We start from the raw sequence: 25,413 nt of genomic DNA on the forward strand, positions 1-25,413 counted from the left end.
CAGGGGATCTTCCCCACCCAGGGATCAAACCCACATCCCCTGCATTGCAGATGGATTCTTTACCACTGAGCCACCAGGGAAGTGGCATGCTGGTGGGATCCAATAATTCCAGCCTTTATCACCCCTTCCCCTGACCACATCGGGATAGAACGGTCTGGCCAGTCTCAGGCCAGTCCTCTTACACAGTAGGGGCTCAGGAAGGAGCAAGCGTGAGGCCTTCTTCTGGAATGAGCTGCTGCCGTGTGTCCGGTGGGCTGTGCCCTGGTCAGCACTTCTCCGGCTCAGGCATGCCTGGAGGTGCTGGCTCGCATCCAGCTGAGCCACTGGGGCTTGGCCAGATGGCAGCCGGCAAAGCTGAGGCTGGCTCAGAGCCACAGGCCTGGCTTTGGAAATCCAGCAATGCGTGGCCCACGGAGGCTGCATGCCCACGAGCACCTTGCGGAATGGGTGGTACAGCCCTACCCCTATCTGGGCTGTGGCTCACTAAACCTAGGCTTCAGGTTCCCCCCTGGATCTTGCAGGGGCTGTGGAGCATCAATACAGAGCACAGGAGGCCAGGAGGCAGGAGACTGGGCTCTGTCCAGCCCTGTCCTAACATAGCTCATCTTAGAAAAACTGCTTCCTCTTCTGGGCAGAATCCTTTTCCCAAAGTGAAATCCTTTCCCCAATATAAAACCGGTTCAAGCAAAAGTGAAGTCTCAGAGCTCCCTATCCAGTCTCCTTATCACCAGCTTCTCCCCTAACCCCATTTCAAGCATCAGTCCTTGGGGCAACTTTTTAGAATCTTGGGAGTTGCACAGAAAGTGGTTTGGAAACTCTGGCCCATACAGTCCCTAAGAGGTCGCAGGCAGCTCTCACATGCTATGAATATAGAAAAATAGACAAAATTGTTACCATATCCTGCCACGTGCCCATCACCCAGATTCAACAATCAACAACTCATGGCCAATCTTGTTTCATTACTATCCTCATCCACTTCCTCCTTTCCCATATTCAGTTCAGTTCAATTCAGTCGCTCAGTCGTGTCTGACTCTTCATAACCCCATGAACTGCAGCATGCCAGGCCTCCCTGTCCATCGCCGACTCCCGGAGTTCACTCAAACTCATGTCCATTGAGTTGGTGATGCCATCTAGCCATCTCATCCTCTGTCGTCCCCTTCTCCTCCTGCCCCCAATCCCTCCCAGCATCAGGGTCTTTTCCCATGAGTCAACACTTCGCATGAGGTGGCCAAAGTACTGGAGTTTTCAGCCTCAGCATCAGTCCTTCCAATGAACACCCAGGACTGGTCTGCTTTAGAGTGGACTGGTTGGATCTCCTTGCAGTCTAAGGGACTCTCAAGAGTCTTCTCCAACACCACAGTTCAAAAGCATCGATTTTTCAGTGCTCAACTTTCTTCACAGTTCAACTCTCACATCCATACATGACCACTGGAAAAACCATAGCCTTGACTAGACAGACCTTTGTTGGCAAAGTAATATCTCTGCTTTTTAATGTGCTATCTAGGTTGTCATAACTTTCCTTCCAAGGAGTAAGTGTCTTTTAATTTCATGGCTGCAATCAGCATCCTCAGTGATTTTGGAGCCCCCCAAAAATAAAGTCTGACACTGTTTCCACTGTTTCCCCATCTATTTCCCATGAAGTGATGGGACCAGATGCCATGATCTTAGTTTTCTGAATGTTGAGCTTTAAGCCAACTTTTTCACTCTCTTCTTTCACTTTCATCAAGAGGCTTTTTAGTTCCTCTTCACTTTCTGCCATAAGGGTGGTGTCAGCTGCATATCTGAGGTTATTGATATTTCCCCCAGCAATCTTGATTCCAGCCTGCGCTTCTTCCAGCCCAGCGTTTCTCATGATGTATTCCCATATTACTTGAAAGCAAATCCCAGACATCATGTCATTTCCCCTGTAAATATTTCATTTTGCATCTCTAAAGATTAGGATTTTTTTTAACTATATAAAAAAAATAGTGCCATTTTCACACTTTAAAATATCTCATCAGAATTCATATTTCCAATTGTTTATTTATAGGGTGTTTGTTTGTTTACAGTTTGTTAGTATCAGGGTCCACATGAGGTCCACATATTGCAGTTGATTGAGAAGCCATTTTGTCTTGTTCTGTGAATTGTAAGTGGCCAGTGAAGGTCAAGGTGGCCAGATTTTATGTGCTTCTCTGGGGACAGTGAAGGTATTCCCAAGAACCCTGAAGGAGAATCTCTTCTGACATGAACCTCTAAGGGAAAAGGCCAGACTGAGGCTCAGTTCTGTGGCTTCCCACCAAGAAGCTGTAACTGTCTGTGAGAGGAGGGGGAATGGTAAGGGCAAACTCCAGAAGAGCGGGTGCCTCACTGGTGATTAAAAGGACCCAGAAGAGGATGGATACTACAGAGTCCCTGGAGGCGGGAGCCTGGAGACTAATCCACTGGTAAAATTGACCATTAACTGAAAACATTTGCTTTGGTGTCTGCTGGAACACAGGACTTTGCTGGAGGCTGAGACGGCTGAGATGAATGGGGAAGCTGTCTGCCCTCCAGGAGCTCAGAGCTCTTCAGCGGATGGATGGTCACATTGTATATTTAACCTCCAGCAGCAGACTTCAATTAGTGATCTGTAAAATGAAAATAATACCACCTTACTTATTAGACTAGCAGGTTTCTATGAGAACTCTCCTAGGTATAAATGGGATTTTATGAATAGGAAAAAAAGGGACAAACTATACCTAACCCTAACCCCTGACACCTAACCCTAACCCTGACCCTAACCCCTAATTAGGGGAGGTGGAGGAGAAGGAGGGCTGGCTGCCAACCTGGTGGAGGGATGAGGAATATTCACAAAGACCCCAGAGTCCTCAAATCCTGGGTTTACTAATTACCAGCCAGGTGGCCTTGAGCAGAATGTCTCCACCATTGGTTTCACCCCAGTGTCTTCCTTGGGGCCTCGGTGTTTTGGAAATGATGGAATTCAGGAAATATAGAGTGGGAAACGCTTGCCTCCGATGATTTTCAGACAGAGTCAAATGTCTGGATTTGGAGGGTAGCCCCGTGGAAAGCTGGTTTCTGCTGTCCATGGTACCAAACTGTTGTCTAGGCTTCACTGCTTCAATCTTTGGGCTATGGGTGTGTTGAATGAGGCATTTCTATGCTGTGGAGGCTGTCTTGAACTTTGTAGGATGTTTAGTGCATATCTGGCCCCCACCCACCAAATGTCAGCAACTCTCCCAGTTGTGACAACCAGAAATGTCTCTAGACTTTGCTAAATGTCCTCTGGGAGGCAGGAGCCCTCCTAGCTGAGAACCACTGGTCTAGGCTAGAGGGATGCTATTCCTCTGTTAAGATATGTCAGCATGTGCCCTTGCTTTTGACTCTGCACTTCTGACTGGCACCTCTGATCTGTTTCCACTTTCAGAATATTCCCAGGGTATCAACCCTTCTTACTGCAGTGCACCTTAAAAAAAACTTCTCTTAAAAATAAACAACTTCAATGGCCCTCTTGGCCACACTTAATACATGCAAAAATATGGTAATTGTGTCCACGGTAAGCACTTTTGCCCTTGATTGATACAAACTCAATGTCAGGAGGAGGAGTAGGCAGGTCACCTGAGGAGCCTCTTTGACCCAGAGCCCCACATGGCAGACAGTGTCTGCTGTTACTGTCAAGCTCTGTCATGTAGCTTGCCTCTGTTTTTCCATCCGCTTGGAAAAGAAAAAGGGAAAGACTTATCTTAGAGCATTGTTTTCCTGGAGCCAGGGCCTCCTCTAGGTGATATCACAGCTCCCTGAAGGTCTAGGCTCAAGTCAACCACTCCGTGGAGTGGAAACTGGGGACACAGGATGGAATCCTGTCATGTGACCTTGGGCAAGCTATCAACCTCTGAGCTCAGATAAGGATTAAATGAGAAAGTGTTTGTAAAAGAGCTACATGGGACAAACTGCCCCACAAATCTTCATTAGTATTGTTATTATCTGTTGTTCTAAATGAGAGAATGAATAATATCACCCAGTCATTGCACCCCCATCCCTTGAGTGCTGGCAGGCTACATGGAATTCAACATCTGCCTCTCCGTTTTCAAACCCCAGCCAACATCACTTACGTGATAGACCTTCCCCGTTGGCCCTGAGCAGAATTCATATTTCTCCCTCTATGCCCATGATGCCTGGTCTATTATTGACCTAAACTCACTAGGTTTTAATTATTCATCAAAGCAGCTTGTCTCCCCTTCCAGTCTGAACATCTTAAGGGCTATGGCCCTGTTATATTCATCTTTATTAGCTTTGGCGTCTAACGGCAACTGGCATATAGTTGCTACTCATTAAATGTTTGTTGAATGAATGCACAGATGAATTGAGTAATTAACACGATGTCCCCCGATGTTCATGCAATTTTATAAGCTGCTTCTTCCATTAGGCCACATTCCTGACCTCATACTTCAGAAGCATTCTAGCGCTATCCAAGCATGATCTGCCTGCAAACTCTTTGTCGCCAGTCGTGACAACGTACATGTAGAAATTGAGGGTAAGCATGTAAAAAATGTTAAGCAATTTGATAGAGTAGTTTTATATCTATTGGATCTAATAATTTTTAAAATTGGGCTTTTCCTTTGTATTTATTTTTTTTCTTATGTTTGTAAGACATGAGATCAGAAATTATAATAGATTACAGTTTCTGAGTTCTTATTATGTTCTGAATATTAGGTTTGTGTGTCTTTCTCATTGCTTCCTTTTTCTAATAATTCAATTCCTAATCTATTTTGCAATTGTATCATCCTGCAACAGATTAGAAATTTAAAAATCAAGAACTAGTTTTTCATCACAAGTGTTCTGAGACATACAGCTCCAGACCATGGACCTCACTGGTTAAGCCAATGGCAGAGGAGGGCTTGCTCAGTCCCCTCTCACTGGGTCCCTCCCATCGCTACCTGTTCTCCTACCTGTCTCTCCTACTGTTTGGAAGGACATGGCGTTGTCTTTTATTCCTGTTTGGATTCCTCATATTTCTCTTTTCTTCCAAAACTGGCTGATTCAATGGATGAAAGCTGATTCCAGTCTGGGCTCGGACAGGAAGAAAAGAGGGCAAGGGAGGGGTCCAAAGAGAGTTTGGGAAAGGTCTGGCTGGTAAGAAGATGCTGGAATGGAGCAGAAGGTAGCCCTGAGGAGGATTGGAAAGGCTGCTAAGGAGACCAGCCTGAGCCATTAGGCTGATTGGCTGAAGTGGCTGGGGTTGAGGAGGGGAAAGGCAGAAAGGGCCCTCGAAAGTGGGAGGAGGCAATCTCAGGACAAATAAAAAGGGATATAGAATCCTTTTACAGAAGGAGTGTTAAACCTGAGGCTGCCTTAACCCCCCTGAGGTGGTCAAAACTATAAATAAGTAGGTTGTGGAGAGATTCAGAAGGCCCCCTCTTCCCACTAAGGGGTGGAATCCAGTGTTCCACTTCCAGGGGAAGGGGCAGGGGGATGAAACGTGCCGTCTGTAGTTTCCCCTTTAGAAAGAGAAGGTCTGAATCCCAGGCCAAAGAAGGCCGGAAGAGCAAGACTTGATTACAGCCTGATCGATGGCATTAGCATATTTAAAGATCATGTCAAGGAGAGAACAGAAGGGGCTCGGAAAGGCAAAGTGGTGTTTATTAAGCACAGAGAAACAGAATCTGGAAATCTGGAGCTGTCTGGTCCTTGGAGAGTCAGCTCCAAGGTCGAGCAAGGCTGGGGAGCAAGGGCTCTGCAGGGCTGGGCAAACCTCCCTTAGGACCTGCCAGCTTCCTCTCCTCTGATTTCACAGTCCATCGCTGCTGTGACCGTCTCATCAAGAATTCAGCTTTCCACAAAGAACTGCCTAGGGGAAGGGACCTCGCTGCCCATGCATTTGATCATCTGGTCCGCTCAATGATGACGGTGATCATGGTGGTGGTGATGGTGGTGATGACAGCTAACCTTCACTAAGCCAGGCCTCATTCCTCGCTATTTACAAATATCAACTTGTTTAAACCACCGTTTAACCTATGAGGTAGGTATTCCTAGCTCCATTATAGAGATGAGATACTTGAGGCAGTATTAGATAAGTTTCCAGGTTCATACAGCTTGTAAGCAGAAGAGCCAAGACTCAAACTCAGGCTGACTCCAGAATCTGGTGTGTGCATGTGTCTAAGTCACTTCAATCTTATTCCACTCTTTTCAGCCCTATGGACTGTAGCCCGCCAGGCTCCTCTGTCCATGGGATTCTCCAGGAAAGAATACTGGGCTACCTTGCATTTCATTTTTGTTGAAAACAATAAATTGGCAACCTAGTTGGTGCATCCACCTCTTTGGGATTGGTTGGGGTGAGTCTGTGTCAAGCTCAGTGGCTCAGATGGTTAAGAATCTGCCTGCCAGTGCAGGAGACCCTGGTTCAGTCCCTGGGTCAGGAAGATCCCCTGGAGAAGGAAATGGCAACCCACTCCAGTATTCTTGCCTGGAGAATTCCATGGACAGAGGAACCTGGCAGGCTACAGTCCACGGGGTCACAAAGAGTCAGACACAATTGAGCAACTAAGCACACACACAACCAACTAGGGGTTTTCAAGCCTCGAGACTACGTGCTTCATTTAGAAAGTGCCACCCAGTGTAGATAAACCCATGTGACCAGTTGGTTTCCTGGGCACTGCCCTTCCCCACTTCAGAGCCCCAAACCCATCAGGTCCCAGCCCTGGGTCACTTTGAGCTGGAAATCAGGAGGCTAAGAATTAGGCTTACCAGCTGTGTGAGTGTGGACAGGCCACCACCGCTCTGTGTGCCTCAGCTTCCTCACAAGGCATCTTACAATAACTCCCTGTCTAAATGAAGAAGCAGTTGGGCCCATGAATGTGCTGAGAAGTGGGTGGAAGGAAGGAGGTGGGTGGGCGCGGCAGTGCACAGAATCTCCAGGGAGGTTAGATTCTGAGTTGGGTTGCAAAGTCAGCTGACCACCATTCTGGGAGTGTGGTCCACCCTGGGTGCTCAGGCTTCCTGGTGAGGAGTTGCTCCTGGCCCTGCAGGAGGAGGATCTGCGGGGTGGTTACATTTTTTACCCGCCTTTAGGCTCTGGTGGAAGGAAGGAAGGAAGACATCGAAGTCAAAAGTTCTGTCCATCTGGAAGAGCTGGAGGGGAAAGTCTTAAGAGGCTGGAGAAGTCGGGAGCTGCTTCCCAATGCGGGGGGCGGAATGGGGAGCTAGGGAGCCAAGGTGGATGGAGGCCAGGAGGTCTGGCGGGGCGGCTGACCCTACCCTGAGCGCTCGGCCGAGAGGGGGCGCTGTGGCCTACTCCTCGCTCAGTCCATTGGATTCCCAGCCGCTATCCGCTCTGTAGCGCAATGCGCGCTCGTCTTTCCCCCTCCTCCGCGGTCAGAGCGGGGCTAGTCCTGCCCGGCACCGCCATCTCGCCTGCTCTTGGGGTTCCTAGGTTCATCTCCTTGCCGGGACCAAACTGGGCAGGCGCTTAGTTAGTAGAATGAATTTACGAACGAACGAATGAATGAGAAGGGCTCCTCCCTCAGAGCTGTCACACCTCAGCGCGCTCCAGGCGTGTCAGTGCCAAAGGCGCGGGGGTCTGGCCCTCGCCCCCCGAGGTGGGGGCGGCAGGGAGAGAACTGCCCAAACGCAGCGCCCAGCTTCACCCGGCTTCCGCGGCGGCACTGCTCAATCCGGGCTGCCCTGTTCCCCAGCCTCCAATAGCTTCTCTCTTATAGACTCACCTGAGCCCCCCCAGGACCCCCTCAGACTCTCCTGGACTCCTCGGGCCCCACACTGAAATCTGGCGGGAGGAGGGAGGCTGCCTCCTCTCCCACACCACCCAACCCCCCCACACACCTCCCCAGCTTCTCCCCGGGCTGCGGCGGCCGCCAGCGCTGCCAGGGCGCCCCGCCGATTGCCGCAAACCCGGCTGGAGGAAAGGGGGTCAGCGCCGCCTGCGCGCGGGGAGCCGCCCCCGGAACGAGCCGGGGCAGAAGAGGCGGGGCGGGGGAGGCGGCGCAGGGGCGAGGCGCGGAGGAGGGAGCGGAGGGAAGGGGAGGGGACGCCCAGGCGAGGGGGCGGGGAGCCGCGGCGGGTGTCGGCGCGGACCGAGGGGGAGACGGCGGGGGCGAGGCGGGCTCCGCGCAGGCGAGAGGCGGCCGCGGGCCGGGCTGAGTCAGGAAGCGGCGGCTGGGCTTGCCCGGGAAGGGGAGAGCGAGAGCCCTCCGGGCCGGGCTGCGGGGCCGGGGAGCGCGGAGCCGGGCACCGCCGCCAGCGGCGGCGACCCAGAAGCTCGGCGCCCACCCCGCGCAGCCCGAGCCCGCCCCCGCCGGGATGTCCCGGGGACCCAGGCATCCAGCGCGGTGACCGAGCGAGCCCGAGGATGGGACGGCGCCCGCAGCTCCGGCTTGTCAAGGTGAGAGCGAGCCAGTCAGCCCTAAAGCGCCGGGGCCCCCAGTTCCGGGCGCGCAGGGCTGGCTCCGTGGGCAGTGGGTGTGAGGCGTGGGGTGTGACTGGGTGTCACTGAGCAGGACTGTGCCCAGGGCCGGGGGCGGCCGGGGTGTAAGGGGCAGACCAACTCCCTCTTCCTGGACCTCTGAAGCCGGCGTTGGGCGGTAGAGGGAGAACTCCAGGTAAAAAAAAAACAAGAAAAGAAAGAAATCATTGTGGCGAAGCTGCGGGGATGTTGGCTGGTGTTGGGGGGTGGGGGTCGGGGGGGGGTCCGCCCACCCGGGCAACCAGTTCTGCGAGGGGAATCGCTCTAGGCTTTGGGAACCGACTCAGGGTTCCTTCTCCCACCCGTCCCGTGTAGACCGGGGTCCCGGGACAGGAAGCTCGGGAGGGGGCGGAGGGTTCCCCATCTGCCCCGGCGCGCCCCCGCCCTGTTCCTGGGAGCTCCTTCCTGCCCCTGAAAGTCCGGGGAGATAAAAAGTCCCCCGCGCCTGCGAACCCTGGATCAATATCGCGGTCTCCGGAGAGGCGACCGAGCGTCCGGCGGTAGTTACCGTTCCTCCGCCGCCGTCGCCGCCGCCGCCGGCCAGCCCGCTGGAGCGCAGCGCTCGCTCTCCGGTCCTTTGCCCTCGCGGGTCCCTGTGCCTGCTCGCTCCTGTCCGGGCTCTGGCGACGGAATTCCTGCGCCCAGAGTTTGGGAAAGTCTCCAGATCTCACGTCTGGACAGATCTCACGTCTGTCCGCTGAAGTTCGGGGGTGACAAGGACTCCCCCTGGGCCCTGGGGAAGGTGTGGGGGGTCGACACCCCGGCGCGCAGCTAGTGACGGCTGCCACTTGCAGGTGCCGGGCGATTCCCAAAGCGGTTCGCCTTGCGGGGTGTAGGCGCGCAGGCAGCAGCCGGAGAGAGGGGTGGGTGGGCCTCGGTGCCGCCGCCAGAAAGCCGTGCGAGGCTCTCGCCTGAGGATCCCGACTCCGCAGGGTCAGAGTGGACAGCCGGAGCACAGACGGTGGCTTGACTGGATTCAGCGCATTTAAAAAGCGATTACACTCAAAAGAATGGATTTGGGGGAGGGGTGCGGATTGACTGATTTCCATTTTTCCGTCAGTTATTAAACCAGCTGTACGTATGTAGCACACAAAGTGATTTGAGTTAAGCCACCAGATTTGAAACTGCAACTGCTGCCTGGTCATCAATTGAGACGTTATTAGTTACCTAGGTTTCCTCTATTCTCTCTGTCCCTCTCCCGAGTAGTTATGTTAGTTTTTTAAAAATGAGTAAAGGTTGGTCTGATTAACCCCATATCCCCTCCCCCACGCCTTAACTAGGACTAGGGGGTGAACCCAGAATTTATTTTCTGGGTGATCAGGGAGACCCAGGGAGGGAAGCAGGAGGGAAAACATCCAGACAGCTTGAATAGATGGCACTGGACGGGAATATTTTCCCAAAGGCTAGTGTGTACCAAACCTGGGTCTAAATTTACAAAACAGAAAAAATTCAACGTTTCAAACAGATTCAAAAGATTGAACTGTAGGTTTTTGTTTTTGAGTTTACATGGTAATAGGTAAATGTTCTTTCTCTGGACTTTCTTTGAATCATGTGCAAATTTCTGCTTAGAATTATGATGCTTTTCTAAAAGAAAAAATTTTTCTCTTATTGTTATCGTTGTGTGTGTGTGTGTGTGCTTCCTGTTAGGCTGTGAGCTGTGTGCCCTTTATGTCTGACCTCATGAGCTCAGTAAGTGCTCAGTAAATGCACGCTGAATGAGTAAGATTCAGTGAATGAATGGTCAGCTAATGCAGTTTCATTTAAATAATTACGTTCTTCTTTTATTTATATGGCATATACAACTTGCTGGGTAGTGTTCTACCTGCTTTACAAGTATTAAGTCATACTGTCCTCCTAACAGCTCTAGGAAGCTGAAATTATTCCTGAGCACAGAGAGGCTCCGTGACTTGCTCAAGGTCATGCAGCCAGTGAATGGTGGAGCTGGAATTCAAACTCAGGGACTTCAACTCTCAGACTTTCTTTTGTTAGCTTTTACCAGAAAATATTTGAAGCCACTAAAATCTCCTTGACTTCTGCCAGATGAGAGATAACTCAGATACTTTTGTCAGTATGAATGAACATCTGAACCTAGGTGGGTGGTCGTGGTTGGTGGTTTAGTCACTAAGTTGTGTCTGACTCTTGCAACCCCATGGACTGGAGCCTGCCAAGCTCCTCTGTCCAGGGGATTTCCCAGGCAAGAAATACTGGTGTGGGTTGCCACTTCCTTCCCCAGGGGATCTTCCTGACCCAGGGATCGAACCCACGTCTCCTGCATTGGCAGGCAGATTCTTTACCGCTGAGCCATCAGGGAAACCTGAATCTAGGTGATATTCATCCAATATGCGGCTGTGCCCCTCAACAAGTCAGCCAGTATCAGGAAAGGTGGGAAGGATCCGCTCTGGGGCCCCTGTTGTGGGCATCATGCTGTACTGATTACAGAGAACTGGAGGAGAGTGTGTGCACATGTGCGCGAGAATGTGTGTGCATGGGAGGGACCTTGTAGAAGTCAGTGAGGAAGAGAGTATGAGCATGAATCTGTGTGGATGCCAAGGGGACAGGTAAAATATGGTCTCTACCCCCAGGGGAGGGCCAGGGACCGAGCACCTCTGAGTCTCCTACCCAACAGCCACGGGTCCTCGCAGGGAGACTCAAGCGTGACTCAGAACAGTGGGTTTGGTTGAGTGTGAGAAGTGGAGAAGGCAAGGCCTGGTGGGCTATTTGGGAAAGTGAGTTCCACGGAGAGAGCTGGTTTCATGGCTGTTGTCATAAAAGCAATCTAGCAGTATTATACAAAGTTTGAAAACCAGAAGGGAAATTATTACAATCTCTCCCTCCTAACACAGCTATTGTTGCCATTTTGAAAATAATCTCTGCAGGCTTTTTTTTTTTTCAAGCACACATTTGGGCACAGCCGTGGCCCTTGGGAAAGTCCTCTCACTTACCGTCGCAGTCCAAGTCCGTCCCATGTCGTTCCAGGGCCTCGAGAGGGAGAACCTCAACATCTCTGTGTTCCCTGTGAGGGGATGCTCTTTTGCCATGTCTGTATCCAGGCACTTCGGGGCCATTTCCCAACTGCTTCTTTGACAAATAATGTTTTTGAGTTGGGATTTGAGGGGAGCCTGGGCAGGAAGGGAAATGAGGGCAAAAAAGTGAGCAGTGTCAGGGACTTCCCTGGTAGTTCAGTGGCTAAGATTCTCAATGCAGGGGGCCCAGGTTCAATCCCTGGTCACAGAACTAGATCCCACATGCTGCAACTGGGAGTTAGCATCCCGTGACTGAAGATCCTGCATGCTGCAACTAAAACCTAGCATAGCCAAATAAATATATACACATATTAAAGTAAGCTGTGGGGCGTGGGGACAGCTGGCATGGCCACAGTCCAGGGACAAAGGAGGAGAGGGGAGCCGTCAGGATTTGATATGCCCAGCCCTGCGTAGGGACATGTCTTGGGTCCATCCAGTTCTTAAGGAAGACATAGATTTGTGGAAAAGCAGGACACTGACTAGGGGCTTCCCAGTGGTAAAGAATTCGCCTGTCAATGCAAGAGGCACAAGAGACTAGGGTTTGATCCCTGTGTCGGGAAGATCCCCTGGAGAAGGGAATGGCAACGCACTCCAGTATTCTTGCCTGGAGAATCCCGTGGACAGGAGCCTGGTGGGCTACAGTCCATGGGATTGCAAAGAGCTGGAAAGAACTGTGTGACTGAGCAGGAGCAGGACACTGACCAACGATCAGTGAGGATGAACTCAAGTGGAAAATCCATTTCTCACCCTCTCTAACATTTGGCTCCTTGGAAAGCATCAGCAGTCAGTGGGATTTAGCTGCAAAGGAGGAGTTTAGAGGGTAAAGGCGCCCCTTGGCAGCACCCCAGGTGCCCGCAATGCTTATGAGCCCATGGGCCTGAGCCCCAGCTGTCATGGGACCTACAAGGAAGGGGTTAGGCATGGGATTGATCATTTTCAGCAGCTTTTGGGGTGGAAAGACCATCAGCCTGGGAGTCGGCAAACCTGACTTCATTCACAGCTATGCCTATGTGACTTCAAGTAAGTCACTTTTCCTCTCTGAGCCTCCGTTTCTCTGTAAACAGGAGTATTTGACTAGGTTCCCTCTTATATCTCACATCTCTGTGAAAGAGGTGTGAAATGGAGGCAATACCTAACTCATACGGTTGAGATAAGGAGGAAATGCATCAACACCTGCAAAGTGCTTGGACCAGCTCCTAGCGCAGAGTTTGCTTTCAGAAAAAGCTGCAAGTTGATTGCTCTTCATAGAAAATGAGCTGATGCAGGAAGAAAACAACCAGGAAAACCTCTTGGACATTCAGCATCTAGCAGTTTTGCACCTTTCACCCTTCACAGCACTGGGCCTAAGAATCAACTGCACGTAGTAAGCGTTTCACAAATGTTTGTCGGCTGGCTGGATAGTATTGTCGCCGCTTCCTTCAGTGTAGTGTTGTGTGATCACAGAGGACCCGCTGCTGTTCCCACGAGATGCAGTTGTCATGTCCAAACAGACTGAGAGATGCCAAAACCACCCTAGCAGAAAAGCCGTCTCTGATGCAGAAAAAATGGAAACTGCCCCCTAAGCCCACTATGGTTATTTTTAAAAGAAAAGGAAAAGGAGGCACCAAACAGCCAATGTAGCACCTGGTGATTTGGAGAAGCCATCGCAATGAGAAGCCCTCGTACCGCAACGAAGACTGGTCCCCCCGCTCACTGCAACTAAAGAAAGTCCATGCAACAACAAAGACCCACTTCAGGGCTAAGGCCAAGTCTTAGCTACAGTTTTATCTTCAATGAGTGAATGTTAATTATAAATAACTCCTGTCTACTTAGATCTTCCAGGACCACTGTCAGCAGAGTCTGTTGGAAGTGGCATCATTGCATACTTTTTATTTTTTGGTATTTATTTGGCTGTGCTGGGTCTTTGTTGCAGCATGTGGGATCTTTACATTTCGTCATGTGGGATCTAGCTCCCTGACCAAGAATTGAACCGGGGTCCCCTGCATTGAAAGCATGGAGTCTTAGCCACTGGACCACCAGGGAAGACCCAGCACAGTCAAAGAAAAATAAATATTAAAAAATTTTTTAAAGTGGAAAACTATGGGATAATCATAATGACTTCATGAGATATCAAGTGTGAAATTAAGCCCAATTGCACGTTGTCTGGCACACAGTAAGTGCTCAAAAAATTTTAACTGTAATAGTCACTTAATAAATCTTTACCAAATTTTATCAATCCAAGGAATAACAGCGAAAGGAGGAGTGGTGAGGGAAAGGGAGGTAGAGAAAGGAATCCTTAGCAATGTAGAATCTTCTCCTGCCCCAGGGCCTCTTCACAGTCCCTGGGGAGAAGGGATGGGGCCCCTGCCCTCAGGAAAGCTAGAAGGGCGAAGGATGGAGGTGCCTGCTGTTAGCCCTCTGAGCATCTCTGAGGTGAAAATATTTGACAACAAGGCTAGAGACATGTAGGGAGAATAATACAAAATGATTAACTCACTGGTGCAAACAATTGTTTTGAAAACAACTAGCTGGATTCTATTAAGCAACAGATAATTAAATATTTCTTTTGAGAGTACTTGGTGTCGGCTTCCACAGCATTAAGAAACTGGAAGGTCAGAGAGGGATGGAGAAAGAGAAAGAGGGGGGAAGACTCGGGGGAATATGGACGTGCCCTTCCTTTTCCTGTGAAATGGGTGGGGGGAGATGCAGGTCTGGGCGATGGGTCCCCTCAACACAGACAGAACCACCGACTCACAAGCTTTCACTGAATCTGTCTTTTGGCAGCTCCCCACCCAGCAGCCAGGAAGCCACTTTCGGGACAGATGAAGTGTTTTGTGGATGCTCTATCTTCCCTATAAACACAAGTAATATCCCATTCCCACCTCTGGGTTTGCTGGCCCCAGGGAGCAGCCCTAGAGAGGTACTTAGAGGTAGGGTTTGTGGGGTACACACCTGTTCCCCCTCACCTGTCAGTCAGTTCCCATCCTCCAACCAGTGTGGCCAGGAGCCAGGATGCCTAGGTCAAGCCCAGGACAGAAACTGACCAGACTGGTCCAGCTGCTTCCGCTCCTGAAGAACCAGGGAGGCCTCGTTTGTTCTAGGCTATTGTTGTTTAGTCGCTAAGTCATGTGCAACTCTTTTTTGACCCCATGAACTGTAGCCTGCCAGGCTCCTCTGTCCATGGGATTCCCCAGGCAGGAATACTGGAGTGGGTTGCCATTTCCTTCTCCAGGGGATCTTCCTGAGCAGACTACAATTTGGAGCCCATTCACAGTGAGTTTTAAGAGGTAGCAGGGCTACCCGGAGGCACTGTGGGAGACTTAGTTGAACCTCTAAGCACTGGGAGGTCAGGCCTTTGGGACAACGTATTGTTCCGTATCCCTGCCAGGTCCATGGAGCTGAAGAGCTGGAAGGCAGGCTGCCCAGGATGATTGACTGGGTCAAGAAATGGCTCTGACATTTCCGTTGACAGAGAGGGTTTGCCCAGCTTCGGTTTGTGTCTCCCCAGTCTCCTTGGCAGGTGTGTGAAGGGCTCAGTGGTTTCCAGAGGCCCCAGCTGTTCCTGCAGCAGCGCCCCACTGTGCAGACAGAGCTGGGTGGGGTACAGAGAAAGGACCAGGGATCAGAGGGCTGAACAGCGCAGGCTGGAGACAGAAACCAGGCCCAGGAGGGCTTTGGCTACCCTGGGGAAGGGCCAAGGGAAAGTCCCAGGCTATCTAAGGAGCAGAATGTCCCCCTGCCCTGAGGGCCTTGACCCACAGGCAGAAACAAAGGCCCAGCGGGGCACCCGTGGGCCGGCTCAGGATTGACAATTTTATTATGTAAGATTCGAACCTGCAGACAGAGAGAAATCAAAGATGTTGTAGAGATGGAAACTGCTGGCTTAAGTTGGCATGAGAGGGAGAGATCAGGACAGAAAGGCTGGGAGAAAAGAAGAGAGAGAGGGAGGGACGGAGGGAGAAAAGGAGAAAGAAAGAGGTGAAACAAAGAAGCGCGTGGTTTTTTAGCCTTTCTTGCTTCATGCTTTCTCTTTAGCAGCCAGGAGAACTGAGGCCAGAGGTGGCTTTTATTGGAAAACCCCTCCCCATTTCTTACAAGAACTACCCTAACCCTCTCTAACCTGCTGCAGGGAACACCTTCCTCAGGCACCAGGGTCAGGATGCTCTGAGTCACGCTGTGTGGAGGCTGCAGCTACCTGCCCAAGGGAAGGAGCAACCCCATACCCTCCAGCACCCCCTGGACTGGGCTTCCCAGCGCCCAGTTCAGAAGGAACAAAGCCTGTTGCCTTTGAGGTTCCAACTGGTCCCCAGTGTGCACACTGTCTCTTTCTTATACACACACACACGCTGGGATCCTCAGGGAGTCCTTTGCAGCATTAATAACAGCATCCCCCCAATTGCTAACCCCTCAGAGGCTATTGCACAGTTAAACCAGTGAGACAGGCATGCGGCACCCACCTACTCAGGGCCAGGGGAGGGCTGGCACCCAGAAGAGCAGCTGGGCCTCTAGGGACCATGGGGTCAACAGTGGGAGTGAGCAGTAGGTTGGACCATCTCTGTGGCCGTGCCTTAGGCCACGCGTGCAAGGCCGGGAGGCCCAGAGGTGGTCCATGGAGGGAGGCCTGTGTCCTGGACTTGGTCTGAGTTCCTGCCTGTCCCCTCCTTCCTTTTCCCTCCACTTTGTCCAACTTCTCTGGCCAGATGCACTGTTCACTGAGCTCCCTCTGTGCCAGTGTCCGCATGCATGACCCCACAGTCCTCCTGTCCTACTCCAAGTGAGAAAGAACCAGATACCCCCTCATCTCCCCATCCGCTCTTCTGGGCCTCTGCCCCAGCCTTCCCTCCTTTCTACCCCCACAGGAGACTCATTTCTGCCAGTCGCCTACCTTTGGCCATGCTGTTCCTCCTTCTAGGGCTTCTGTTCCCCAGTCCTTTTTTATATAATTTTGAGATCCCCTGGAGGGGGACACGGCAACTCACTCCAGTATTCTTGCGTGGAGAATCCCATGGATAGAGGAGCCTGGTGGGCTGCAGTCCACGGGGTTGCACAGAGTCAGACACGACTGAACTGGCTTAGCACGCAGGCACATTTATTTATTTTGTTATTTACTAGTTTTATTTTTGGCCTCGCCAGGCCTTTGTTGCTTAGGGGCTTTTCTCTGGTTGCAGCAAGCAGGAGCTACTCTCTAGTTGTGGCACGCGGGCTTCTGCTATTGCAGAGCACTGGCTCTAGGGCACGCAGGCTTCAGTAGTTGCGGCACATGGGCTCAATAATTGTGGCTCCTGGCCTGTAGAGCACAGGCTCAAAAATTGTGACACATGAACTTAGCTGAGGCTTCTGGGATCTTCCCAGAGCAGGAATCAAACCCATGTCTCCTGCAGTGGCAGGCAGATTCTTTACCACTGAGGAACCAGGGAAGCCCTGGCCCCCACTCTCTCTGCATCAGTCCTGTCTAACAGGACCACCAAATTCTTCCTGAACCATCACTACCCTCTCCTCCAGGAGGCCCTCCAGGCTAATCTCACTGGTCCTTCCTTTGCTTGCTCTCCCTGCCCCTCATGTGAGCCTCTAGCTCATGGTGGAGCCTGGGCTCCCCAACAACAGGGGACCTGCAACTCTTTGGCATGTTCCCCCACAGGATGCTCAAAACATTTACCAACCAGACCCCGCATGGACCCCTGGTCTCTCTCATCTAACTGGAGCCCTTGTCCCCCTGTAGATTCTGAGCTCTGCCTGGGCCAGGAGGACGCCCTTAAAAATAAAAAACAAAAAGGACTGTGTCCCCAGCACCTAGCCCAGGACTCCAAGCACTGTAGGCATGCAGTAGACACTGAATTCAGTGGAGGGCATCTTCCCTCTCCCACTCCCCAATGAACGCTTATCTGTGCGCATGGAGGTGCTATGGTGACAGGAGGCAGAAATGACAAGCTGGATGGATAAATCCCCCTGGCTCTACATGTGCATTTATGACTTGGTGGCTTATCGAGTGCTACACTGTTGGCATCCCTTAGTAACATTTAGCGATTCTGGTCCTACCCTGTGTTCCATCCCTGATCCCCATAGCACCGGAGGCGTTTGTCCATGTGTAAAAGCACAGACAGCATTTTTATTCCATGAGGGGTTCTAGGCAGGGCTGGTCGGAGATATCACCAGAGGGAGGTTTCGAGCTGAGCTGAAGACAGAGAAGCAAGAACCTTCTCAGAACCTGGGGTCTTGAGAGAGCAAGTCAGGGTGCTTTAGTCCCCAAGGAGGGGGCTGGGGAGGAGGTTTGGGGGCAGCCTGGGGCTCCCTCCCTGCCATTGTCCCAGTTCTGCTGGTTAAGAGGCAGGAATAGCCAGGCGAGGCAGAGGTGGCAGAGGACACAGGTGAAAGGGAGTGGGCCCATTCTTGGCTCCATCCGCGGGATCCCATCTCTCAATCCACATCCCTCCCCTCCAGCTCCCTGTGGGTGGGGGTGGGGCAGCTTTGGTGTCTTTCTCTCTAGGTTGCTGGGCCTCAGTGGTCTTATCATGAATGCTGCTGCCAGGCTGTGAAACTCTGGGGCTAGGCAGTGGCACCTGTGCCGCCCTGAGAAGCAGAGCATCCCTAAGGGAGTCTCCTTCAACTGTCCCTAAAGTTGAGAAGGCAGGAGGCCTGGCTGGCTGACCTTGGGCAAGTCACACTACCTCTCTGGGCTTGGCCCTCCTCTGGACCATGATGGAGAATCAAGGAGGAAATGTCTGTGTGGCAAGGGGCCTGACCCCACCAAAGCTCCTGAGTGGGACCTGCTGCTTTCCCTGGTGAGATCCCTCCCCGAGCCTCCACTGTCCCCCTCACCCCACCCACTCCTCCCCTTAATGCTGAGCCCAACAGGTTCTTAAGACTCTCCCCCTCCATGGAGCCTTCCCTGATGAGCTGGCCATGGCACTCTCTCCCCCAGCTAAAATGGGGCTTCTCAAGCCAGCTATGGGGAAGAACCGCGTGGGTCTTTCCAATCCATGGCACTTGGGCTTGTTGTGCATGACGACCATGCAGCCTGTACCGCATGACTCTCCTGCAGAGCTGGACAACGTCTGAACTGGGTCTAGACCCTGTCGAGTGAGATTATGGCAAAGACAACTTCACACCAACGTTTCCAGATGTCACTCTCTGTAGCAGTCTGCAGCCCCACACCGGTCCCCACCACTCTTTCAGCAGCGCTGATCTAAAGCCCTCTTTGGGGCCAGGATGCACAGCCCAGAATCCCTGATTCACTTTTCAAGGGAGTCTGGCTGCCAACCAGCCCTGCCCCTGTGTGCCTCCTGCTGGAAGACTCAGTGCTATAGCCACTGGGCTGGGCTGCCAAGTAGGAAGAAGTAGGAAGAACGCCTGTCCGGGAGGGTGGAAACCTTTGTCATTCAGAGCCCTTACCACTCAGCAGGTTCTGGATGGGCCTCTCCCCTGCCTTGTTCTTACTCATCAACCTGCACCTTGTATCACCCACCAAGGTTGGAGGGGAGCAGGGAGGGGGACAACCCATGTCACTCACAGAGCTCAAGTGAGATGAGGGAAGCCCTTCCTCTGTGGTGGGCTCACCCCACAGCTCACAGGACTTAGCCCCGCACTGGTTCTAGCCCTTGTTGCTGTGCTCACCCAAGATAAGGGAGCGTGACTTCTGCAGGGTCAGCTCTGTCTCCCGCTTCGAGGAACTGGACTGAGGGGGTGGGGGGAAGGCTGGCAGAGCCCTGCCCACTGGCTCTGGGAAATGCTGCATCCATCCATGCCCTCCCTGTGCTGCTTGATCCCCAGCATTGGCCGCACCCGCAGGTGGCTGCCTGGCTGTGTCAGGACAGCAGTGAGCGGAAGGATCTCCCATCCGTTGGTGAAGAGGGGTCATTCTCGCCAGTCTCCTGCCTTCAGGCTGAGGCTAGGAGGTGGGGGAATGACCAGTCCAAGTCCACAGAGTGAGATCAGGGCCTCTTCTTGTCCTGCAAGATCCCCACTTTTGTCCTCCCATTCTTTTCCAGGGTCCTGCTCCCAGTTACCATCTTCCTTCCACACTCCCAACTTCCATGATGGGCCTGCAGGTGAGGACTTCCAGAACTGAGAGGGAGCTGCAAAACCCTCCAGCCCAGAGTTTCCCCTACTCAGCACCACTGACATTAGGGACCATTCCTTGTTGGGGCTTCCCAGATGGCTCAGTGTTTAAGAATCCACCTGCCGATGCAGGAGACATGGGTTCAATCCCTGGATCAGGAAGATCCTCTGGAGAAGAAAATGGCAACCCACTCCTGTATTCTTGCCTGGAGAATTCCATGGACAGAGCATCCTGGCAGGCTATACTCCATGGAGTCTCAAAAGAGTCAGATGTGACTCAGCGACTAAACAACAACAACAAATTCCTTGTTGTGGGGCTGCCCTGTGTATCTGAGGATGTTAAGCAGCATCGCTGACCTCTAACCATGAAATGCTGGTAGCCTGTCCTAGTAGCGGCAACCCAGAATATCTCCAGATATTGCCTCCTGTCCCCCAGGGGACAGAATTGCCCCCAGTGGAGAGCCACTGGGCCAGTGCAGTTCTCTTTCAATTCTGGTGAAGTTTCAGAATCACTTGGAGAACATGAAAAGCTAGAGACACTCCCAGGTTTCCCCGCAGCCCCAGATCTCTAAGGGGAAGCCCAAGAAACAGAGTTTTCTCTCTCCTGCCTGCCAGGCACCGGTCTGAAACTTCCGATTTTGTCTAATTCACTTCTTTTACAGATAGAGAAACAGTCAGGGCCATTGCCCGTCTTATGGAGGATTATTTGGTTATTCCTAATCTCTGCCCTGAATCTCCCTGCTGAGTGGGGTTGGGTGGTTCAGCAGCCGCCTTTAAACCACCCGTCATGGCCTTGGAAGGCAGTCATTTCTCCAGGAAAAAACAGCCTCGGACCCTTGAGCGGTTTTCTCACAGAAATTGGTTGCCATCCGTCTGATGATTTCATGCTGCCTCCCCCACCCACCACTTCACGTCTTTTTCTTTTTTTTTCAATTTTTAAATTGTATTAATTAATTTATTTTAATTGGAGGCTAATTACTTTACAGTATTGTGGTGGTTTTTGCCATACATCAACATGAATCAGCCACGGGTGCACATGTGTCCCCCCATCCTGAATCCCCCCCCACCTCCCTCCCCACCCCATCCCTCTGGGTTGTCCCAGAACACCGACTTTGAGTGCCCTGCTTCATGCATGGAACCTGCGTTGGTCATCTATTCTACATATGGTAATATACATGTTCACGTCTCTTTTAAAAAGCAGCTTCTTAAAGGACAACCCTTTCCTGCCGACACCAAAATCTCCCTCACCTCACACTTGTCAGAGAGTGGGCCGAGCGATAGCACAGCTAATAGTGGCACCTGCGTGGCTGATGTCTCCGTGCTGTCCCCAACACCTCGGCTCTATCTCCCCGTGTAGCAGATGCCTCTCCCACCCCGCAGGGATGGCTCCCAGATGAGCAGCTCCCAGGGGCAGGGGCTGGATCAGAACCCCAAACGAGCTCCACTGCCCTGTGAGAACTGAGTTGCACCCTTCCTGAGCTCCCAGCTGACAGGGCTGCACTGGTGTCTACCCCTCAATTCCCACTGCCAGCTCTCAGGGAGCCAGGCTATGCCCTAGAGCTAGAGGTCAAGAGGGAAAGGAAACCTGTACCTCCTCTTTTGGAGGATTCATGCAGGGTGGTGGGGGGCTTATTATGGGAGCAAAGGAGTGAAGTAGCAGGGAAGTGGGGCAGGGTGCATCCTGAGCCCAGGGCCCCAGGGAGAAGGCCTGGAACGGGGAGCACCCAGGTATGCCCCAGTCCCTGAAATGTAAGCAGGAGATTTTCCTTTCCAATTTTTTCCTCTCTGCACAACAGCAATTTAAGTTAATTAAATGTAACAATAAATTATTTTTCAATGGCTTAGAATAGAATAATCTTTCACTGCTCACCCCCTTTGGGGAAAGCACAGGCTCTTTGCTTTGAGGTTGTGGCTTTCCTAGAGAGAGGCTGTCGGGGGAGGAGCTGACCTGGGGCAGGATGGAGGGGGGAAGGAGGGGACAAGGGAAGAGTGGTGGGAGGGGCAGAAGTCCTGGGTCAGTTGAGAGGGCTGAGAAGGGGCATCCGGTATCACCCTCTGTCCCAAGTCTGGTTTCATTCCGGCTAGTCTTTAGAGCACTACTGCATGAATCAGAAAATGCACCCCACCCACAGGGGTCCCAGCTCTGCTGATGCACAGCCTGTAATTCTAGCCCCCAGAGATCCCTCTACTTGGCACTTCTGTGCAGGGCAGAAATCTCACAATTGTGTGTGGGCTCTGCACCTCCCCCGTATTGTCATTCTGTCTCCACAGATATATCCCCTGTAGGCACACAGGTTTCCGAAGAGTTGATTGCGCATATGTTTTATTCCTGCACACCAGATCCTGATTTTTAAATCCAATGGGAGAGGCAGCTTTCTAAAGAAATCTTGATTTATGATCCCTCTTCTTCTTCATATTTAGATTTTCTTCTCCTGGATTTGCTTAAAATAGGCTGTTACCTTAAAAACCACAGCTTTGATAAAGGGTCAATATCCAAAATATATAAGGGGAACCCATACAACAAAAGCACCCCTCCAAACAAAAGTGAGCCCTGCAAATAGTCCAGTGAAATCTGAGAAATGCAAATAAAAAACACAGTAAGTATCATCTCACAGCTGAGAATGGGTATTATAAGAAAGACAAGATAAGTGCAGGGGAGGATGTGGAGAAAAGGGAACCCTAGTGCACTGTTGGTCGGAATGTAAATTGGTACAGCCACTATGAAAAATAGTATGGAGTTTACTCAAAAAATTAAAAACAGAACTACCATATGATACAGCAGTTCCACTTCTGGGTATGTATCCAAAGGAAAGGAAATCATTACCTTGAAGAGATATCTGAATCCCTGTGTTCATTGTGCAATTGTGTGCAATAGCCCCTTGGACAGCAAACAGTAAGGAGATCAAACCAGTCAATTGCAAAGGAAATCAACCCTGAATATTCATTATAAGGACCTAATACTGAAGCTCCAGTACTTTGGCCACCTGATGCTAAGAGCCAACTCATTAGAAAAGACCCTGTTACTGGGAAAGATTGAAGGCAAGAGGAAAAGGGGGCGACAGAGGATGAGATGGTTGGATGGCATCACTGACTCAATGAACATGAGTTTGAGCAAACTCTGGGAGATAGTGAAGGACAGGGAAACCTGTCAAACTGCAGTTCAGAGGGTCGCGAAGAATCAGATACGACTTAAGCGACTGAACAACAATACAATAGCTAAGATACAGAAACACAAAATTGTCTGTCAATGGATAAATGGATAAAGAAAATGGAATATTGTTAAGACATAAAAAGAAGGAAATCCTGCCATTTGTGATGACATGGATGAACCTCGAGGGCATTATGTTGAATGAAATAAGACAAAAAACAATAAGTACCTTATGATCTCACATATATGTGGAATCTCAAATATTCAAACTCAGAGAAACAGAGGACAGACTGGTGATTGCCATGAGTGAAATGGAGATGTGGGAATGGGTGAAGGTAGTCAAAAATACAAACTTCCAGTTATAAGATGAATACAGTCTGGGGGTGCAATGGACAGCGTGTTGACTATAGCTAACAATACTGTGTTGAGTATTTGAAAATTACTAAGAGAGTAGATCTTAATAGTTTCTGACACACACACACAATTCTAACTATGTGAGATAATAGATATGTTAGCTAATTGTGGTAATCATTTTGCAATATCTATGTGTATCAAATCATCATGTATACTTTAAATTTATACGTTATATGTCATTTCAATAAAGCTGAAAAAGACCATAGCGCAGAGCAAAGCAGAGTCAGGATGGTCAGATATTTGGGCTGTGGAGCCAGGGGACCCCAGAACCCAGGAGGAGTGGGCTTTCCTTCCTTGGCCAGCAGGCGGCAGTGTTCGCTGAGGGTCTTTTGCCTCTGGCCGTCTCCAGGGAGGGCTGCAGTCTTGGCCTCACTGGGGAGCTGGGCGCAGCTTTTGGCCCCAAGTCAGGATCTGCCACAGCCTTCTGGGCCAGGGAAGGCAGCCAGGCCCGGGTTCTTCCCCCAGTTACTGAAGAGTCTCCACTGAACTTGTGTCTCTTCCGCTCTCTGGGTCTGTCTCTGTACCTACAAATGATGAAACTGACCAGCTATGACAAGCTGATGCTCAGGAATCCACCTCCGAACTTCAGGTCGGATGGATCCATCTCAGCCTAGTGTCTGAGCCCTTCCACAGGTGGTCTGTGCTGCCCCCAAAGCTCAGGACCTCCCCCACCCCCCTCCCCTGCCTGGAAAGCCCTCTCTCTCCTTCTGACAATCTGGCCGCTCTGCCATCCTCCAGCTCACCTCCCCAAGGAAGCCTGCCCACACCATCATCGCCTTGTGCTGACCCCTCCTGTAATCCCACAATCCCCTGCACTCATGCACACCTTGCCTTGTCATTCTCCTTTGTGTGTGTCTATCTGTGTCTCTCTGTGTGTGTCTATGTGTCCTTCCCCACCTCTTCTGAATTCGTTTCCTTTTCTTCAAATCAAGGAATCCTGGACTGCTTGAATGTAGAATCCCTGTTCAACAAGGGGTTCGATGAGATCACTTAGTTGGATGGTTTAAAAAAAACAGGAGACAAAAATCAAAACAACTTTCCTTTTAAGCTGAAAAATCCCCTTTTTCCTTTGAAAAAAGGAAAGCTTACAGAGAAGGCAGAACAGTCTGACCGAGTGGAGGAGATAACACTGGTCCTACTGCAGCCCCTCCCCCAGGGCCTCGAAGGAACACCAGGACAGCTTGTTCTAGTCCAACCCTCTCTGTAACCAAGAAAGATTCTAGGGCCCAGAGTGACCCAGTCGTGATCGTGACTGCATGGACACTGTGTGTGTGTGTGTGTGTGTGTGTGTGTGTGTGTATGTGTGTGCGCGCGCGCGCGCTCAGTCACTCAGTGGTGTCCAACTCTTGGCAACCCCATGGACTGTAGCCCGCCAGACTCCTCTATCCATGATATTTCCCAGGCAAGAATACTGGAGTGGGTTACCATTTCCTTCTTCAGGGAATCTTCCTGACCCAGGGATTGAAGCCACATCTCTAGTGCCTCCTGCATTGACAGGTGAATTCTTTATCACTGCTGCACCTGGGAAACCCTTGTGGGCACTTGTAGGAGTCTTTAGATTCCAGAAAGCATCTCTCTCATTTTTCTCCCCACCAGTCAGGTGGCCTACATCTCTGTAATGCAGGTAAAAAAGAAGGTATTGCCCAGAGGGGTGAGGTGACTTGCCCACACAGACAGTGGCCGGACTGGACTCGGAGCCCAGAAGAAGGGGGAAGAATCTCGCTGGAAGACCACTCTCAAATGCTAAAGCTGTGATTCTGCTGGACCGCCATCTCAGTCCCTGGCCCCTTAGAGAAGTTTCCCTGGGGCCTCTGGGGCTCTCCCAGGCTGAGCATCAGAGGTTGTGAAGGGGTGGGAAGGCTGACCCCCTTCTCCTTGCTCCTCCTGAACTTTGGGGAGGTGAGGGTGGCCCCTGTTGCCTTCAGTGGCCCTTCAGGACTCTTCCTGAAAGGTTAATTACCAGATCATCCCATCAAAAGAAATTGTGCTTTTGTCCCTTAAAGACCAAACTGAGCCTCAGCAGCATGGTTATTTATGGTCTCTAATAAGCATTTTCTGGGTGTGATTAACCTTTATGCCAAAGTCACACTGGGAATTGAGGTGGCAGCTTCAATTCCAGCCACACTCTGCGCTGGCCAGGGGGTGGGGCATGGGCAGCAGCTGGAGCAGCCTGGAGGGGGCAGCTGTCAGACTTTGGCCTGCCCACCCGCCCTCTCCACGGGCTCCTTCACCCTCCCCTCTCCTTTGCATCCCTTCTTCCCGTGCCCTGCCCTGGTCTGTCTTCCTCCATCTTTCATCCACTTGAAAGACAGACCCAGAACGCCTGCTTACTGAACCCCAAC

The 25,413-nt window shown here is 51.3% G+C and overlaps 1 protein-coding gene across 1 annotated transcript in view; it reads left to right on the plus strand.

Moving 5' to 3' along the window:
- The first annotated feature begins 8,082 nt into the window (after nt 1–8,082).
- The window catches only part of CRHR1 (corticotropin releasing hormone receptor 1), a 53,715-nt gene continuing 36,384 nt past the window's right edge, over nt 8,083–25,413 (plus strand). The window contains exon 1 of the mRNA XM_088829182.1: nt 8,083–8,371. Coding sequence (XP_088685308.1) covers nt 8,339–8,371 — 33 coding nt within the window. The 5' untranslated portion in view covers nt 8,083–8,338. The remainder of the gene's footprint in view (nt 8,372–25,413) is intronic.

This window comes from Moschus berezovskii, chromosome 20 (genome assembly GCF_049115385.1).
Source record: "Moschus berezovskii isolate FMDL1 chromosome 20, NW_MosBer_1.0, whole genome shotgun sequence".
NCBI lineage: Eukaryota > Metazoa > Chordata > Mammalia > Artiodactyla > Moschidae > Moschus > Moschus berezovskii.